The sequence below is a fragment of the Engystomops pustulosus genome, chromosome 2 (genome assembly GCF_040894005.1).
Source record: "Engystomops pustulosus chromosome 2, aEngPut4.maternal, whole genome shotgun sequence".
NCBI classification, from domain to species: domain Eukaryota; kingdom Metazoa; phylum Chordata; class Amphibia; order Anura; family Leptodactylidae; genus Engystomops; species Engystomops pustulosus.
Window position 1 is genome coordinate 246426719 of NC_092412.1, and position 16031 is coordinate 246442749.

General features: G+C 44.1%; 1 protein-coding gene across 2 annotated transcripts in view; it reads right to left on the minus strand.

Moving 5' to 3' along the window:
- Nucleotides 1-7901: 7901 nt before the first annotated feature.
- RCAN1 (regulator of calcineurin 1) overlaps nt 7902-16031 on the minus strand; it is a 48010-nt gene continuing 39880 nt past the window's right edge. For both annotated transcript variants that reach the window (XM_072138713.1, XM_072138714.1), the window contains exons 2-4: nt 11543-11716; nt 11046-11205; nt 7902-9919 (exon numbers count right to left, since the gene is read on the minus strand). In XM_072138713.1, the coding sequence (XP_071994814.1) occupies nt 9741-9919; nt 11046-11205; nt 11543-11716 (513 nt within the window). In that variant the 3' untranslated portion in view covers nt 7902-9740. The remainder of the gene's footprint in view (nt 9920-11045; nt 11206-11542; nt 11717-16031) is intronic.

A 16031-nucleotide genomic window follows, 5' to 3' on the forward strand; every position in this document is an offset into this window, starting at 1 on the left:
TGCTTGATTTAAAGTAAATCTTCTAGTCCCGGAGCCACATTGTGTAGGACTCATGTCCCAGGCCGGTAGGATTAGGGTTAAATGTCATTATTTTCCATGACTTTTCCATGAATTATTTTGGGTCTATAATATTAAGTTTAATTAAATGGAAACTTCATCTTGTTGGTGGTGAGAGCCGCGTCCTCTGTGCTTGATAACATGTGAGATACGGCCGGGGCTCGGGTCCTGTACACTAGGACAATGGGGATCTGTTCTGCTGGGTGTATGGGGCGTGTGACCTGATAACCCCCTGGAGGGCGCAGTATACACCCCCTAAGGATCCCTCCATTATCACCAGGGGCCACAAACCCTCCTGGACTTAGATTACTGATATAATGGTGGGGAAGGGAGCCATCGGTTACCCGCTCCCCCATTTTCCCACTGCTCAGGCGCGGAGTGATGACATCATCACAGGCCGACTACACATTCTGTCATCCCTGTAAGTAATGACATAAAACCGGGAAGTTGTCGCCTCTCTATGCTGCAGGTACTAGGGCTGGTATATACAGAGATACAGTATACAGTATAATCACCAGCCATGAGCCGCACTCACTGACCCTCACCCTACTGTGTTATTACAGCATCTTTCATCATCCTCCATCACACTATCTGCCTGTCTAGAGCATTGCAAAATTCACATGATCCAACACATTGCCATATCTCCAGGACACCAGGGAGAGGGAGATGTGCACAGCCCACCAGGACACCAGAAGGATGGAAATGTGCCACAGCCCACCAGGGACATGGACATGTGCCACAGCCCACCAGAAGGATGGAAATGTGCCACAGCCCACCAGGACACCAGAAGGATGGAAATGTGCCACAGCCCACCAGGACACCAGAAGGATGGAAATGTGCCACAGCCCACCAGGACACCAGAAGGATGGAAATGTGCCACAGCTCACATGGAAACCAGGGAGATGGAAATGTACCACAGTCCACAGAGATACCAGAAGGATGGAGATGTGCCACAACCCACCAGGGAGATGACGATGTTCCACAATCCACAGGGTCTTCAGAAGGATGGAAATGTGCCACAGTCCACCGGGACACCAGAAGGACGCAGATGTGCCAAAACCCTCTTAGCTGTGGATTTTTTTCAACAATCGCCCCTCCCCCAAAAAAACATTTTTCTAAAGTTACTATAACAAAACTATTGACATTTGATTTCAATGATTGCACCGACCCAAAGAATAAAGGGGAGGTGTCATTTGGAGCGCACGTTGAAAGCCACAAAAACAAAAGCCCATGAGAAACTGTCAAAAACTGTGTTTTTTTCGCCAATTCCACAAAGTTTGGAATTTGTTTCCAGCTTTCCAGTACGTTGAACATAATACAGAACGCTGCCACTAGGAAGTATAGTTTCTCCTGCAAAAAACAAGCCCTTATAATGGCGAAAATAAGATATTATGGTTTTTAAACTGTAAGGAGTAAGAAAACGGAAAACTAAAAAAAAGCAAGAGGGCTGTGTCTTTAAAAGGTTAAGCAAGGTCTTCCCTTAACAGGTGACAGGGATACACGTAATATAATTATATTCTGATATAGATGACAATTATAGATGTTATAATATACAATTAGAATAAAGCAGCAGTTTCCACCCAATTCCACACTTTCATCCAACAAATCAGAGCGCAACATCTTGAAGACGCCCACAGATGGGTGAGACGACTCAAATCAGCAAATGTCTCACGTATAGATTTAGTGTAGATTGAGTTTCTATTTTCTGTTAAAAAGTTCCAGGGGGAAGGCTACAGTGGCTTTAATTAACCCTAAAACTCTTATTCTTTATTAATGAGATGACTCTTTATTCACTAGTCTATACAGAAAAGTGACAGCAGAAAACATTAATTGTTGGAGCCTAAATACTCCCTTTAAAGGTGTTGGCCACTCTTTTACTAAATATTCATCAAGTGCTTCAGTAGTCCTGCTACTTACTTTTGTGCTGTGTGCAGAGTCTCCATGATTCTTTGGGCCACATGTATCACTCGTTTTTTCTGTTGTTTTTGCGCCTTTTCATTCAGGCGCACCGTTTTGCGCCATTTTTATGATTAAACGCCAAACTAGCCGCGCAGCAGAAATACCCAGCTTTCCCTCATCTATCTTACCGATCCAGATGTTTTGCTGCGCCTAATGATATTCATCACTTGCAACGTTTTCATTTAGGCGCAAAAACGGGCACAAAAACACTCCAGCCCGAAGGTGGCGTTATCTGAGAAGAAAGCACTGAGCCCCTTTGCAGAAGAGCTCATTTCTAGCAGCAGAGCTCAGCCAGACACTGGAACATATAATAGATACAATTAGATACATTACAGACAGGAGCTGCAGACTCTATTTACAGTTCATCTCCTTCTATTTACAAAATATTCTGCAAACTCCTGAGCTCACAGCAAGAGCAAGAGAACTCTGCACAAGTTTTCAGAAGTTTGCAGAATGTTGCAGATACGACATACAAGTGTCCCCTATGTAATTCTGAACAGTGTCTGAGGGGGATATTGTGCAGAATTACAGGGGTGCAGCAGGAGACCAGCACTGGGGGATCCCCTCCAGGAGAAGCCCCTGCTGAGGAGGTCACTGGGTGCAGGGTGTCACACACCTGGGTGCTGCTGAGGAGGTCACTGGATGCTGGGTGTCACATACCTGGGTGCTGCTGTGAGTGTTATCTTCATTCTGGGCTGTGGGAGAAGCAGAGAGGAGCTTGTAGCAGGATGACATGTAACTGCCAGAATCTAACATTGCGCCTAAACTGTTTTAAAGTGATTAATAAGAGGCAGGAAATTACCATATCGCAGATGGTTGTAGTCTGTGATAATTCTGGCATAACAGTGCGCCAGAATTTAGGCGCAACTACTACACTTAGGCGCACAAAAGTGATAAATGTGGCCCTTTGTTTACATGTGTGAGCTCTGATGAATAGGAGGAGCTGTACAAGGATAGTTATGTTTCCTCTCGTTCTCCACCTCCCCTTTTTCTTTCTTTTTCAGTTAGTACGGACCATGAAATGAGATTCACAGCGTCGGGGACGTCCTTGAGCAGTGAGAGAGAAAAAGTTGTGTAGGATGCAGAGGGCAGCATGGTGAGAACAGGGAAAGGCTGAAGCTTTCACAGGAGGCAAAGTCACAGGTACATAAACATGCAGAGACATGTCTAATGGAAGAGATTTATTGAAAATTGGCCAACCCCTGCATCTCAACCAAACTCGTAATAGCTCTGAACATTATTTATAGAACACAGTTATGAAGTGACAGACAAAACAACGGGAATTTTTTGAGTTGATAGTTATCCATTTACTTGCGTACCTCTTTTATTAGTACTGAAAAAGCTCTCTTCCAATTTATACAGCAAAGCTTACAAGTGACAGTCAGAAAACAGGATATTAATAGTAAGATGGCTCTGTCATGTTCCAGTCTATACAGCAAAGCTTACAAGTGACAGGCAGAAAACAGAATAATAATAGTAAGATGGCTCTGTTATGTTCCAGTGTATACAGCAAAGCTTACAAGTGACAGCCATAAACAGAATAATAATAGTAAGATGGCTCTGTTATGTTCCAGTCTATACAGCAAAGCTTACAAGTGACAAGCAGAAAACAGGATAATAATAGTAAGATAGCTCTGTCATGTTCCAGTCTATACAGCAAAGCTTACAAGTGCCAGGCAGAAAACAGGAGAATAATAGTAAGATAGCTCTGTCATGCTCCAGTCTATACAGCAAAGCCTACAAGTGACAGGCAGAAAACAGGATAATAATAGTAAGATTGCTCTGTTATGTTCCAGTCTATGCAGCAAAGCTTACAAGTGCCATGCAGAAAACAGGATAATAATAGTAAGATGGCTCGGTTATGCTCCAGTCTATACAGCAAAGCTTACAAGTGACAGGCAGAAAACAGGATAATAATAGTAACATGGCTCTGTCATGCTCCAGTCTATACAGCAAATCTTACAAGTGACAGGCAGAAAACAGGATAATAATAGTAAGATTGCTCTGTTATGTTCCAGTCTATGCAGCAAAGCTTACAAGTAACTGTAAAAACAGGAAATCTGGGAGCCAATATACTTCCTTTCACTCAACAAAACTTCTAATACTAGTGTAATTTCTCTAAACAGCGGAGCTAAAAATCGGCGACCAAAAATTAGGATATTTTGGAACTGACGGACTCCCTTTAACTTAGTCAACGTCTAATTACAACGAGATGGTTATTGTGTCCCAGTCTATACAGCTAAGCTCACAAGCCACAGACAGCAGCTGATAAACTCTCCTGCAAACCGCGCAATCACAACCAGGCTTGGCGCTAGCTGTCAGACTAGGTAGGTGCTGGCGAACTCACCCTGTGATGTCCCTGCGGTCTAAGGCCCTGCCTAAAGCAGATGAAGCGCCCTGATGAGAGTGAACCCACTATCAGGTGCACAGAATACTAACCTGTCCAGATACAGGTCAGGTCAAGATCAAACGGGTATATAGAGGTCAGGTCCATATACAGGCAGACAAGCGGAGACAAACAAACTGGGTCAGAACCAAGATGCCTAAAAAGGTACAGAATCGGATACAAAACACAGAATTCCAAACGAGATAGCAAGAGCACTAGATACACAGGTAAGACTTGAAACAACCAGCCAGGTCTGATGGGAAAAGGCAGGTATATAAGGCAGTTCCCGACACGCCTCCAGCAGCACACTGGGGGAACTGTCCATCAGACTAGTAACCCTTGCTGGACAGGACTGAAATGCAGGGAGTGGGGTGTGGCTCAGCTAATCCAAACACAAGCACTAAGCCACAGTTCACACACAAATAAACGCCATCATTCGGCAAACTGCGGATAGTGTGACATTATGGCACGGACGTTACGCTCTCTATTTAACTTTTCCCTATGACACGCGTCCTAAAAGGCAACATTGTGTAGATGTAGCAGAGCTGAGCTACACATAAGACGTTGCTGCAGGTGGAGCGGAGTGTAAGCTCTTGTACAGCTTTATAACATTACTGATACAATGTCTCCCCCCTGTGGATGATAAGCGCACTGCAGTACAGCTTCATCTCCATGATGGCTAAACAGGATTATCTGCCAGTCCTTATTGTTGCGGATCCTGCATAGATTTTAGCAGGTGTTTCAGGTGTTTATTTCCTGCTTTTGTAGGGTCACACAATGAGGTCCTTGTGTCTGCAGGTCGCTCACAATCTAAAGGTTTTAACCCCTTAGCACACAAAGCCAGAGATGCACCAGAGCGGTGACCTGCTGTAAGGTAATAGGGTGAGCGGACCCAAATCCCACCATTCAGCCCCAAAAGTTTAGCAAGAATTTGGGGTTTCGGTGGTTGATGGTTGAAGCTTTTATCCCCTCACAGTCACAGCCATGGAGTTGGGCAGGGGGCAACATGTGACCCCGTTGTACAAGACCCAGCCGCACTACAGGATAGGGAGAGGCTGCATAAGGAGCGGCAGCGAGGGACATTGTTTAGGGGTTATAATTTATTAATTGAACTTTTAAGGGCAGGTAAATATGTACCGAGAGAAGCCTGTGAGGGACAGATGCAAATTGAAATAATTGGGGGAAGTGTGGAGAACTGCATCTGTATACTCATACCCTCCTATAGTGTAGTCACAGTAACTGCATCTGTATACTCATACCCTCCTATAGTGTAGTCACAGTAACTGCATCTGTATACACATACACTCCTATAGTGTAGTCACAATAACTGCATCTGTATACTCATACACTCCTATAGTGTAGTCACAGTAACTGCATCTGTATACTCATACACTCCTATAGTGCAGTGACAGTAATTGCTTCTGTATATGCCACATCCCCCACCGGGGCCTGGCCTTTCTTTGGTGGCTGTAGACAGCCGGGGCCCAGAATACCGGAGTGGCTGGCTTGGGAACGCTATGGTCACGGGGCTTGGTATGGGGACCGGAGGACAGGCCTACAGCCTGGCAGGTCTCCAGCAGGTGGAGGGAGGGAGAGGCTGATAGTATAAGTTTCTCCCTGGGGTAACCCCTGAGGTGTACATGGGAATCCCAGGGTGATGGAGGACGGGGAGCCTGTGGTGGTGAACAGTCTAATCCAGGGATCACATGGAGACACGTTGTGCAAATCATCTCACTGTAGGCAACGGCCTAACATCAGCAGCAGGTTCAGCAGGCTGGAAAGCTGGTCCACAGGAAAGGTTGCTCACAGCTTGGGTTGTGCTGGTATATGGAGCTGAGTCCAAGTGGTGAACCTCTGCTCTGGGGCTTGGCCTCCTGACTTGCCCGAGGTGTCAGGCAGCAGCCTGAGATACCTCTGCATCCTGATAGCGTGTCTGAATGGCAGCTCTTTAGGAGCTGCCCACTGGACCTGCTTCTCACTCTGCTATAGCCGGCTCTTTTGCATGAACGATGGGAGCTGGCTCCTCTTTTGCCCTAATTGGCTAAACTCAGCCTCCCTAGACAGCTCCTAACATGGAGAGGGTGCTATTCGCAACAACTACCTACCCTATGCATCGGCAGGGTTGTTGCATACACTCCTATAGTGCAGCCACAGTAACTGCTTCTATATACTTATACACTCCTATACATGGTCTTTAAGTACAGTGACAATAACTGCATCCAGATACCTATCTGGATACATATAGAAAACCGGCTGTGGCACCTCCAATATAATAAATGCTATACTTGTTCATGTTGAATCTGTAGACATACAGGGGAAGATGTATCACAAGTGTCAGAGAACAAAATTGTTCTAGATACTCATGGTAACCAATCAGAGCTCAGCTTTCATTTTCACACAGATTGTTTCTAGAATCCAAGCTGAATGCTGATTGGTTGCCATGAGCAACCGAACAAGTTTTAGTCTCAGACATTTGTGATAAATCTCCCCCATGGTGGTAGGAAGACTTTTGGGGTTTGAGCACTAGACGCTCCTAATCATAGTATAACATCTTATACTGCGCTGAGAATAACCAATAGCAGCTTATAGGGTAGTGATTTTAAGTACTTTCCTTATCCCATTTTTGGTAGATTTTTAGGAATGGGGTTTGAGTTTGGGTGAAGTCCAGGGGCGCAGACCAAACTCACCAAACCCAAACTTTGATGGGTTTGCTCAACACTTCTGGTGAGGGGAATAAGGAGGGATTATATAAGGTGGAGGGGAGTTGCATTATAGCATATGAGGGTCATATCAGGGGTAGGGAGGGAGTATTAAGGTATGTAGGGGCACTAGAGATGTGGGTTAGGTACGTAGTTGTTTTGGTTCAGTGTCCAATTCACACTCATGTGCAGGTTTTGTGTAGTTAACTCCTCAGATGTGGCGTTCAATAGCAATCACAGCATCTACAGGGTTTTCACGTCCCTTTTACCCACTCTCAATGTCAATATCAAGGGGTAAGTCAGTGGTCACAAGAGGACTTTTTGGGTAAAACAATCTTTAAACCCCCCCCCCCCTTTCTATATAAGTGCGGTCTGGAGTTGGGGGGTAGGCTACTGAATGCTGAGCTGGGGTTCACTGTGTGAAAAACTATTCTGTATGTCGAAGGGGACTGCACAATTGTAGCAAAATTAAGTGTATGCAAGGCATTATGGGGCTTGTAGGAAACTGCAGTTGAATGTGAATCCTGTGGACCCTCTCACTGACAGTGAGGCTCTGCCTGGTGAGACGTACGTAAGAAAAATGTGAAACTGTAAAATAATTTTCACTGTCACCCCTTCTTATAAACGTTACCAGGATTTTGAGAGTCGTAGCGTTCGTGTGTAGGATGATCATTTGCATTTTTCCCCCTCTTTTGCATATTATGTCTTTTGTTCCGGTGATTTCCATAATTCCACGACTTTTCCATCCTGGTATTGCGATGTGAAGTGATCATAGGATAATAAAGGTGCTGAGCGGATGATATATAAACCCACAAATACAAAGGAGTTTATTGTCTGGTAACATTTACATAACAGATGAAGAACCGTGGGTACACAGATTACAAGACAGTAAGAGTTGGGCAATCAAGTTGAGCCTCTATTTAATAGCATCAGTTCATCCTGAGCCTCCTGGTTCCTTAATTTGCTTTAGTAGTTCTGTTCAACTTTTAAGGTTTCTAAAAAAATGGCAACAATCGTGATGTTCTCCCAGTGCCTGATATGGGCTGTCTTAGGAAAATTAGGCAAAATTGAAACCGTTGCAGACTAGGACTACCCGAAGGAGGATGTTTAGGGGTGCACATGCCCTCTTTAGAGGTGTCTCCCTTCGGACTCAATAAGATTCAACCTCTGTACGTAAACATTTTCCCATTCACTGACAGCAAGCGGAGGTCCTCAGGATCGGCCATCACTTTTGGGGTTGAAGTCTAAAAATCTGGCAATTGGGGATTTAGATATGGGACCATCGAAAATTAGGATAAGATCTGTAAACTTCCAGCTGTACCCCCCCCCCCCCAATACCAGAAGTCAATCTGAGATCTTGAGGGAGTAGGGGTTCTCCTTGTGGAGACAGTAACTGGCATAGAGAATGTTATTGGCAATGCATCTTGGGAAAGGATATGCAAATTAGGTCTCTATGCTCCCTCCCATCATAGAGGAGGAAGGAAAAAGTCTATATTGCAATTATTGACGCAAGACTTCGTGAATTGTATAAATTATCTATCCTCCACGCAAGGCAAGTTCATGGGTTATCCTCCCTCCTTTCTTCCTTATCTGCTTCAACTCTGAAATTTCCATCTTGCTGGCAAAGTAGCAGATTACATTGAATTCTATGGAGAGGGGGGGGGGGGGGAGTGAGTCACAGCAGCTAAGTCTCCACAGACCGCAGAGATCAGAGCTGCTAGGAAATACAAATCACAAGTCACACAATGACAAGTAGTCTTTTTCCTCACACAGCTGGATTGACGATTTTTGCACAGTTGGTTAAAAGGCGAGACGGGTCATGTGACGAGGCGATGACGACAGACACCATCTTGAATCGGTGAAACCCATACGGTATGTCACAGTAAGCAGCACACGGGTCAGCATGGTATTGCATACTTTATCTCACGGTCTTTCCAGGATCACACGGACAGCATAACACATTCAAAACAAATTCGTAAAAAGCTATAGTCACGTACAACGCCATATATATCGGATCAGAGCTAGTCACCCCGGTACTGTATCATGTCCATCTCCTGTCCCCATACAATAACGGCGCAGGTAACGATTTATTCCATCTCTCCGCAAATGCGGTCACGCAGTCCAATGGGGAAAAAAAAACCAACGTTACCTAAATCTATGATAGAAAAAGCATCGGCATTGAGTTCACATGCAAAATTATAATTAAAAATCGAGAAGAAAAAAAAAAACTAAAAAGTTGTCGTCTTCCTTCCAGTCCGCAATGGACAGGTGTGCGCATCCCAGCAAATATGTACAAAGGTAGGTTAATAGTGAAGCCTCCCGCGTCCCGGCACACAACGGCCACCAAGCCAGGAGCCCTCACTATTCCATTAACACAAATCTTTGAAAAAGCAAGTAAATAAAAATAGGCCTCAAAAGCCGCATTTGTTCTCCCCCTCATCGGTTGTTGTGTAAGGCCCAATGGACTCTCCAAAAAGCGGCCGATTACAAAAACAAGCCAAAAATCACACCGGATCGGAAGAGCCAAGTTGTGTCTAAATTCAGCTTCTCCCACCGCTGTGCTACACACTGAGTTCTGTCGTCCTCAGGTTACAAAAATTTCATGGACGTCTGTCCTGGGAAGGCGCCGCTCCTCCTCTTCAGCTCAGGTGGATGGGCATGTAGTCTGGCCTTCTGGTCTGGATGATTTTTGGTTTGGGTTTGCTCATGCCGTCTTCGTCTTCTTCGACTTCCAGTTCGTTTTCGGGATCGCTTTCGCAGACGTGTACGACCACGCTGGGGGTGGTGTCTGTGGCGGCGTGTAGTTCATACTGCTCACCTGTGGAGAGAAAGGGGCAGGTCATCAATGGTTATCCATATTGTGAGAAAATCCTAAACTTAAAGTGAACTTGTCACCCGGATTTACCCCATTAAACCATACACCCTATAATGGGCTAAAATGGGGTATGAAATGTATGAAAATACAGTGTATATGGATTTCTTTTCTAAACTTTATTTGGCATTCAGGGTCTGTAGAAAGCTGGGTTACCAGCCCCATAGGTATAAGTTAGGGGCTGGTCACAGTGCACAGGACAGCAACAGTCTACAACGCCGGATCCACGTCACACTGTATATGACGGATTTTTCTCCGGAGTGGCCTGCGCCAATTTCCTACATGACTTATGACTTAGGGGATGAGGTGTTGTTTGTCAGCTCCGGCTTGGAATATTTTTCCCCCCTTTAGCTTAATGTAGGAAAAAAAAAAAAAGAAGCAGTGACACTGAAAAATAACTGGATGATTTTGTCTGGAAAGAATGGAAACTTGGCCCCACGCATGTTCTATAATCCGCATCTATTTCTGGACATCTCCGAGGAAACCTTCTCCATCAATAGCTTCCACTTCCTGAACAGGGAAATAATGACCGTGGTGTAACGCCACGACCACAGCTACAGCGGCTACGGCACTGCACTGATGAAGCTATACAGATGTAGCAGAGCTGTATTTGTCACTTGTGTGCTCTTTTATGACGATATGGCAGTAGATTTACCTCTCCCACATAGAAAAACCAAAGAGAAGACAGAGACACAGTGACAAACACACAGCTCTGATAATTCACCTGTACATTGTTACACACACTATCTTTGAAGGGGTAAATGGGTTCTGTTCTGACTTCCAAGCCTGTAGATGGGTCTGATATTGGCACAATGTACGTTGCTGAAAACAGATTGCTCCATACTCTCTGTAGTGGCCACGTGACGCTACTACAGTTCAGCTCTCTTTCATGGCTGATAAGATGGTGACTTACCCAAGCCTGAACCCAAGCACCTCTGCCCTTAAGGAGTGTGGATAACATGGGGGTCTTAATAGGAGTTGGTGGGCACAAGTATTCAGTCTATGGTGGATGTCAGCCATTAGAAGACCATCAGTGCTACCATTGATAGTCGCGCCTTGATATGCCTCTTACCTGGGCCGAGTTTGGAGATGGCATAGAGAAGGTCGTAGTTGATCACCGGGGTGGCGTCTTCTGCCTGTTTCCAGCCCACAGGAGGGGAGGAGGGTGGAGAGATAAGGAACTGCTTCTCAGGGTTTGGGGGTGCAAGATGTGAACTTCCTATGTGCAATGTCTGCAAAAGGACAAGACAATGAAAATTAGTGACTGACTACTTGGTTTTCCAGAAATCCCCCGATCAGCTATCACACTGACGATGCATTTGGTGATGTCACATCAATAAGTCACGGTTTGAAGCTTAGTCCCATTGAAATCAATGTAGTTGTGCTGCAATATCAAACCCAGCCACTAAGAAATATATGGCGCGCTGTAATAGAGCCAAAAAACCAGAGAACAAGAACAGAGATCCTGGAATATCCCTTTAACTCACACATGATACAGTACAATGCAGGATGTAATAATACATCCTATGCAGAGGGGCATGCTGGGACATGTAGTGGCTATGTACACACCTGTGCGAAGTACAGCTTGATCTCCTTCCCCAGGAATTCGGTCTTGTGAAGTTGGATCCTGGCCTCCGCTGCGGACAGTGGGTTACTGAAGTTGATCCTCACCCTCTTGAAACTCTTGAAGTACTGGAAAGTGGCGTCTTTGTCGTATGCCCGAAACAAGGACTCGAACTTGGTCTGAAATAGAGGAAATTATGTAATATCGTTAGATGTGACCACTAGACGCTCCTATAGTATCCTTATTCCAGCCATCTCCTAGGCCAGTGATGGCGAACCTTTTAGAGACCATGTGCCTGAACTACAACCCAAACCCACTTATTTATTACAAAGTGCCAACACGCCAATTTAGTCACGAACTAACTCAGTGTCCTGAGGACCCCAATAAAGTAGATGGGAGGAGGACAAATTCATGGTCCGCCGAACAGGAAGAATTTTTGTGCCTGGAGAAGGAGCTACAATGATAATTCAGATCTAAAAGCTTTACAATAGCATTGTGCATGACAAGTCCTGGGCTGCCTAGGAGTGCAAGTAGATACCTTGAGCTCTCTTTGGTGATGGTCCGGGTGCCCACACCCGTGCCATAGGTTCGCAACCATTGTCCTAGGCAGACCCTCTGTTTCCATGGTAACAGACTACAAATTCTGGCAGTCATACTCAATTTATTTTTCTGTGATGTCTGATTTTTGACTAGTAAGGGCTGCGTTATTGGGAGGGAACATAACTTTGGGTTAAGCATTTTAACCTTTCTAAACAGGGGACAGGACTCAAAAATAGTGGCCACAATGGGCATTGATCTACGGGGCCACTTGACCCGGTAGTCACTGTTTAGGTTTTCTTTACTACTCCTATTGACGTCAATGCAGACATGAAAGGCCACATGCAAAGGTAGTTGGGTATACTACCAACATGGCAGCCGTGCGGGGCGTACATTCAAGTCTGATAAAAGTAATGATGTTTGTGACGAACCACCCACCAAGTTCATACAAGTGCCCCTCATCGTTGAGAAGAGAGCGGTGTTACACATGAATAGCGCCGGATGTAAATTGCAGATTAGAAGCCTACTGACAAAAAGGCGACGACAAATTGTCTGTACAATAAATTAATATGTTTTCCACATCTGCAGCTGTCACTTTCCCGCTGAAAAGAACAGCTGTCACTCCCCCTGCGGAAAGAATGTCACCGGAAAGAGGGGAAAACACATCCCAATTCATTTTATGGGGCCTCCTTGTAATGGATAGCGCCAGACAGAACACAAAACACTGCCTCAGATTACAAGATGGCCGCCATCACCTCACACTGCGCTGTGACTAAACCTGGAGGTGAAAAGCCAGAAATTATTGTAAAATAACTTGGAAACGTCATGTGTTCAAAGATGGTTTCAGGTATTTATTCACAACGTTTTACAGAAAAGGGGCCAAAAAACCCTCCACGGGTGAACTACTCATCATCACGGCCACAATGTGATGCAGGATCCACCATTGGACCCCACTGATATATAATAGATTCTGTCATTTTATTGCGATTTTTCCTCTCAAATAAAATGCAATGAATGAAATCACAATGTCCTGCTCGATCTGGCGCATAACGGGCACCACAGTTATAACGGGGTCTGTCAGATTCTGTCATGGTGTCCCAGTACAGGCACCAGCATAGATGTGAATAGGGCCCAACGTTACCTCACCATCTTACATCTATTGTGTCTCCCTCACATCTATCAAATCACTATTATATATGGATCATTTTTTATCCAATATCTAGCCAATATCAGCCGATGCTACATATATGAAGTGTAAATATATACGTTGGCCCAATATTTGTGTGTGTAATTTCTTAAACTAATATTTCATTTCTATTTATCATATTCATCATCACTCTATTTCATCATCATCTACCTATTTATGTCATATCTAATCATCTTTTTATCTTTGCCATATCTATGTCAGATCCATCTATATACTGTATATATACTTAAGTAGAAGCTGAGGCACCCAATTTTAACACATAAAACTGGGAAAACCTTTTGACTCAAGTATAAGCCTAGGGTGGAAAATGCATTGGTTACAGCCTCCACCCAGTGTACAGCCAGCAGCACCCCAGTATATAGCCAGCGCCTGTCCTTTTGTATATAGCCAGTAGCCCCCTGCCCCAAGCATATAGGCCCCCTAGTATATAGCCAGCCCCTTGCCCACAGTATATAGCCAGTAGCCCCCTGCCCCCTTGTATATAGCCAGTGCCTGCCCCCCTTGTATAGAGCCCGTGCCTGCCCACCTTGTATATAGCCAGTACCTGCACCCCCATATACAGGCGGTCCCCTACTTAAGGACACCCGACTTACAGACAACCCATAGTTACAGACGGACCCCTCTGCCCACTGTGACCTCTGGTGAAGCTCTCTGGATGCTTTACTATAGTCCCAGACTGCAATGATCAGCTGTAAGATACCTGTAATGAAGCTTTATTGATAATTCTTGGTCCAATTACACCAAAAATTTTGAAACTCCAATTGTCACTGGGGCAAAAGAAAAAAATTGTCTAGAACTTCCATTATAAAATATACAGTTTCGACTTACATACAAATTCAACTTAAGAACAAACCTCCAGACCCTATCTATATCTATATACCTATCTATCCCCTATTTATATTGTAGGCTCTTGTGAGCAGGGCCCTCACTCCCTTTATTCTGTCATGTTTTATTTTATTTGTGTATGTACCCCATGATGTGTAAAGTGCTGCAGAATATAATGGCATTTTATTATCATATCCATCTTTAATCTTTTATCCGTTTACTATCCTATGCATCTATAGAGCCAACTAAAATGCTCTCAATACGCAATACTCTCACACCTCTCATTCATATAGATCCATTGCAGGTGTATGCAGCATACACACTCCTGTACACATCATATAACATGTCATTCCCACACACTTCTGCATGTTGACCAGCAGGGGGCAGTCAGTCTTTACATATTTCGCATTCCTCTGTAAATGGAGGAACAGGTCCAACGCGCTTTAGGGCAAAGCATAACAATGAAATTGTCCAAAAATAGCATTTCATGTTTATAGATAGATAGGATGTGCTTCATAAACATACAGAAAAAAAATTTCAGATTAACAATAAATTGGTGTGTTATATCTACACATGTAGCACAAGCCAAATTCTGATACAAGTTTTTTTTTTTTTTTTTACTTTTTCAATAAATTGTGCCCTAATAAGACGCCCTGCAGACCCTATGACCATCTGTGGTTCTATATGTTTTGCTATTGTGTAATAGAAAGCTCTGTTTGTGACTAAAAAAACTGTGGTATAGGGCACGCAAGAGAAGTTTTTTTATTCCTCCCCATTTTCAGAATCACTGCTTGCTGTCAGTGAATGGTGACATAGACATAGGTGTATCAGGGAAAAGAAATTTCAGATTTTCAGTATGCTTCTATTTAGTGGCCACAGTAATTATGATTAATTGTGTGACAAATGGGTCGCCTCACATTATGGGTGTAGTCACTTATGGGTATAGGTTAGGGTTGACATTATTGCAATTCAAAAATACCAGCCACCATAAGAAAGTTCATCAGGGCCTTTAATAGGGGTTAGCAAAAAATACAGGTCAACACTGGTCAAGACTAGTCAGTGGCAGCCATATTGGGCTCCTTGTTTTGGTGCAATAGCCTGACAGAAAATCTGCTCCGAAAATATCCAAATGTCATAATAGAGAGGAATTATCTTCAGGAGATCCTTTCAGCAAGGACCACACGGCAACTTTATCCACAACAAACGCCACACGGTCAAATGTCACGCACATCCATTATCACCAGTAATGAAAGCGAATGTGGGCATGCTGCAAGTGGCCATAAATGAATGACAGTAAAAATCCTGTCATACTGCTGTCATTTGTGTTTGTGCCACATTGCGATGGAGGCAACACTACCCTGCGAAGTCTGACCGTGTAATGTTTGTGTTACCTAAGTCGCCATGGCCTATGAAAAAAACCACATCTCTCTATAGGGCTGTCAGCCATATTGAGCTCCTGTATTTGGTATAAAGAACGGGGTCCTGACAGAAAATTTTCTCTTTAAATATCCATTTATCCTAGTAAATAGAGATCATCATCATCATCATGGGAGTCAACGTATGTCACGTGGCCAAACATCACCAGTAATGAAAGCACGCGTGGGCACGCTACAAGTCACAAGTTACCATGACACAGTGATCGTAAAAATCCTGTCATGATGTGCTATTCTGTGTTTCGTAAAGTGACCGCAGTGTAATGAAAATTAGTGTTACACATTGATGTCTGACCGTGTGATGTGTATATCACCAAAGCTGCCATGTAGCCCTAGCCTATGACCAGACCACATACATCTCTATAGTACAGTCAGTGGCAGCCATATTGGCCTCCTGTTTTTGGTGTAAAGAACGAGTCCTGACAGAAAGTTTGCTCTTAAAACATCCATATATCCAAATAAAGAAATGATCATCTTCATGACTCAAGCAAC